Source organism: Vigna unguiculata, chromosome 10 (assembly GCF_037176805.1).
Source record: "Vigna unguiculata cultivar grain cowpea cultivar isolate G323 ecotype 2 chromosome 10, ASM3717680v1, whole genome shotgun sequence".
NCBI classification, from domain to species: domain Eukaryota; kingdom Viridiplantae; phylum Streptophyta; class Magnoliopsida; order Fabales; family Fabaceae; genus Vigna; species Vigna unguiculata.
The window spans coordinates 26539453-26543680 of record NC_140801.1 but is presented as its reverse complement, the minus strand read 5'-3'; the positions used below and the strand labels follow the sequence as shown (position 1 = coordinate 26543680).

At 47.3% G+C, this 4228-nt stretch overlaps 1 protein-coding gene across 1 annotated transcript; it reads left to right on the top strand.

Annotated features, from left to right (window-relative positions):
• The first annotated feature begins 2429 nt into the window (after positions 1-2429).
• On the top strand, positions 2430-3944 carry LOC114172507 (uncharacterized). Its single transcript, XM_028056959.2, has one exon. It carries the CDS (start codon positions 2430-2432, stop codon positions 3942-3944), a length of 1515 nt encoding a protein of 504 aa, XP_027912760.2.
• The last annotated feature ends 284 nt before the right edge of the window (positions 3945-4228 follow it).

Here is a 4228-nt window from a genome sequence, read left to right as displayed (position 1 = left end):
GAAAATATAAGACTTTGATCTCTTCTATCTTAGTGAGAGTGATTCTCCTATGTTCTTGAGTGATTCAGGAACCCTTGAGTTTTATCAAAGGTCCTTGCTCCCTTTGTGTGTTGAAACTCATAGGCTTATCTTCCATCCTTGGAAGTGTGACTTCTATCAATTTCCACTTCATCTTCTTATCTATTTCTGTTTTCTTGTCTTAAACAATTTCTCAAATTTCTTGGTTATTAGCATTCCAACCTAGATCGAACCATGAAACGAATCCACCCCTCTGGATTCACATCGTCTGGTATTCAGAGCCTGGCTCACTAGATTTGGAATAGCAATGGAAGTTTATTATACAAGGTGTTTAATCGAAGGCCACCCATGTTTAGTTCCATTCGATTACGAAAGCGACAACAATGTTGTAAGCCAAAGATTGGTGGAGAAACTCAAGTTACCAACAACCTTTCATCCGAATCAAGCATGGATCAAATTCAGTACAGGACAATGTGTGAAAGATGTTTGCATGGACTCTTGTCATCTTCTTTTGGGATGCGCATGGCTTAATTTTGAAAGCACTCAATCTTCATGAACGTTCCCTTTATTTGAGGCATGAGGGACGTAAAATGAAGTTGAAATTTATGACACCAAGACAAGTCAGTAAGGATGAAGCATAGGCTGAAGGAGAAAATAGAAAAAGAGAGAATAGAGAAGAAGAGATAGAAACTTCAGAAGGAATGGAAAATGACGAAAAAGAAAAGGAAGTAGAGAGAAATATGATGGAAAATTTATTTGTCAATGTTTTTTCTTCAACAGTTTGTGATGTCATTTTAAAGGAGCAAGAGGAAAAGAATGTTAATCAAACACACCAACTTCCATGTTTGAAAAGGAAGCTTGTTCACAGTGCTTTATTATGCATTTGGTTTGCTCATGAGAAGCAAATTCGTCAAACACAATGCATGGAGTTATTTATTGTTACATATCAAGGTGGGGGTAGTGTGGGCAAGAGAGGTGATCCACGAATTGCAACCGTTGGAAAGGAACAAAACTAAATCTATTCAAGTTGCATTTGATCTTGGAGGACGAGAAATAGTTTCAAGTGTGCACAAATAAAGTTCTTTACAAGGACATACTAAACTTTTACTAAAACTAGTAGAGAAATAAAGGCTTTAGATTCGGGGCGAATCTTCTCAAAGAAGGAGGGCATGATGTGAATTGCATATGGTCCAAATGGAGGATAACTAATGCGCGACGTTGATGCAGTTTCTTTAATTTAAATAAGGCCCCAATGCTTTGTATAATTGCCTGACCAAATTGTGTTTTGGGTTAACCAATTAAAGGGCTTTAGTTTTTCTTTATTTTAGAGTTTAATAAGGGCCCATTTTCCAACTTAAGAACCAACCTTTGGAGGACCTTTGTTGAATGCTTGTGGATGACTTTTGGTTGCCTTGATTTCAGTTACAATCAGCAATTCAATAGTGGGTCATTATTAACTTGAGTGGTTCATTAATAGCTTTAAGGGGGTTGTAACTGAAAATTATGTGTCTTTTGTAATTGTCCCAACCATACCCAAGTAGACGACCCCAAGAGAGCACAATAACCGTCTACCACGCAAGAACCCCTCCATATGGAGAACACGGCCCCCACCTAGCTCCATCCCCCCTGTTAAACCACACGGCCTACACACCAAAACCCGATGGCCGGTTACCACGCGAAAGGCACCTTTACAAAAGAAAGCCACCCTCGACGCATCTCGTGGCCGAGTACTGGACACCGCCAACATCTGAAGGACCCCTTGGTAAATTCTCCCCTTTTACACTGGATCCAAGAATGGCTAAAAAAGGAATATTGGGCCAGAAAGCCCATCCCAGGTAGGACCCATAGGTAAAAAGGTATAAATAGCACAGTGCTGACCGGCCATGCATTCATTACGCATTAATTATTCTCTGAAACCCTGACATCACCAGTGCTGACTTAGGCATCGAAGTGTCTTTTGCAGGTCCCCTGCGCCGTCCTCAGGCCCCCCTTTCAACAAGAGAAGACCAACCCCGAGAAGACGTACAAGACCCTTGGTTGATTTGTGGACTACAGACCTCGGTCCCATAAGAACAATTGGCGCCCACCGTGGGGCCGAAGAGTATTTCACAGATCCAAGGTGAACCCCAGAAGCAAGATGGTATCCACGCGAAGTAGAACAGCAGATGTCCCCCCCTTGGTGTCGACTGTGGAAGTTGGCAACCCCGGCCCCACCTCGGAGATATCGCGCATCCTGGAAGCTCAAGCCAGGATGCAGCAGGAGTTCGCGGAATACAAGAAGAGGAATGCAGATGAGATGGAAGCACTAAGGGAAGAAAACTCCCGCCTTAGGCAGAGAATTAAGACAGACAGGGCGGCTGGGGAGTAGAACCACCCCCATTCGAGGATGGGGGCCCCTCCTTAGTCGAGGAATGACCCCCCCATATTCAAAACTCGTCGTCCATCCTACTGAGGACAAGAGTGAATACAGGCCCACCGCTCCAACCTTGGGCGGCAACTACAGGTCCTTCGCCTTCAGAAGAAATCGCCGCCACCCCTTCGTGGACGGGATAACGGAGACACCTTTACCCCATAAGTGGAAAGCACCAACAGTTACCTACGACGGAACCACCGATCCAGACGAATTTGTGTCCATTTATACCAACCAAGTAAGCCTATACTCCACTTCTGACGCGGTGCTATGCAAATCATTCTCAGTAGCCCTCAGGGGGTCAGCTCTGGAATGGTTCATGAGCCTCCCCCCCTACACTATCGACTCCTTCACCACGCTCACCACTACGTTCACCACCCAATTTGATACAAGTAGACGGCATGATCTAACCATAATCGCCTTCCTTAACCTTAGGCAAGAAGAAGGAGAACCCCTACGAGTTTTCATTGATAGGTTCGGGGCCATCGCCATGAAGATCAAGGACCTCACCCCTAATCTCATCCTGATGTACATGATGACCTCTCTCAGGACGGGACCCTTCGCCGACGAGCTGGCCATGCGCCCCCCCCCCCTTTGTATGCAGGAACTTTGCAAGAGAGCGGCCATGTTTTTAAGGGTTGAAGACATGAGACGTTACCAGAACAACGCCCAACCCGCCCCAGCGCGGACAGAAACCAAGAGGACCAACAAAGAGCCCATCCCACGGGACCATAACCGTCCCTCAGAACGTAGACCAGCAAAATTCTCGAATTACGCCCCCCTCAACGCACCCTGGTCCCGCATACTCGATGAAGTCCTACAAGCAGAACTCCTCCCCCCACCCAGGAAGTATCACAACCCGCCTAACGCAGATTTGAGCAAGTATTGTCACTACCACCCCAACAATGGCCACACCACCGACGAATGCGACACCCTGCGAGACAAAATAGAGGAACTCATCCGAGCCGGACATCTAAGGCACTATATAAGAGAAATCGGAGCAGGTCCCCCCAGACCCCGCTACGATAGGAACGATAACAGGCGAGCCGAGCGACGCAATGACCAAAGAACCAAGCGCAGAGAACCCAGGAAAGAGCCAGCCAGAGCACAGAACGCAGAACAAAGGGAACCGCCGCAGCCGCAACCGCGACGAGCAGATGACAGACCCCCCCTACGAGGAACGATCAATACAATATCAAGGGGATTCGCAGGAGGAGGGAGGTCCTCCTCATCGAGAAAGAGGCACCTGAGAGTCGTCCAACAAATACACGTAGTATCCAACCGAACGCAAAGAAGAATGCCGCCCATCACTTTCTCAGACTCCAATTTCCAGGGTACCGACCCCAACCAAGACGACCCCATGGTCATAACTATGAAAGTCGAGAACTTCGCAGTAAAGAAGGTTCTCGTTGATCAAGGGAGTTCCATAGACATCGTGTATTGGAAAACATTCAACAAGATGCAAATACCCCTCGCTGATCTAACCCCTCACAATGAGCCCATATACGGATTCTAAGGTGAGAGAGTCCCCACCAAAGGGTACATCGACCTTCACACAACGTTCGGAGAGGGAAGACAAACCAAAACCATTCCCATTCGCTACTTGGTCGTCGATGCCCACACGTCCTACAACATCCTCCTTGGCCGCCCATCCATCAGCGCGCTGGGTGCCCTAGTATCCACCCCGCACCTTGCAATGAAGTTTCCATCCCCGGAGGGCGACATCATCACAGTGCATGGCGACCAACGTGCAGCCAGAGAATGCTACATGGCAATCCTAAAACTCCCACTCCCACCCCT

Excerpts from the sequence above, each read along its gene's own strand:
- LOC114172507 (XM_028056959.2), top strand. The coding sequence starts at position 2,430 with ATGACCCCCCCATATTCAAAACTCGTCGTCCATCCTACTGAGGACAAG.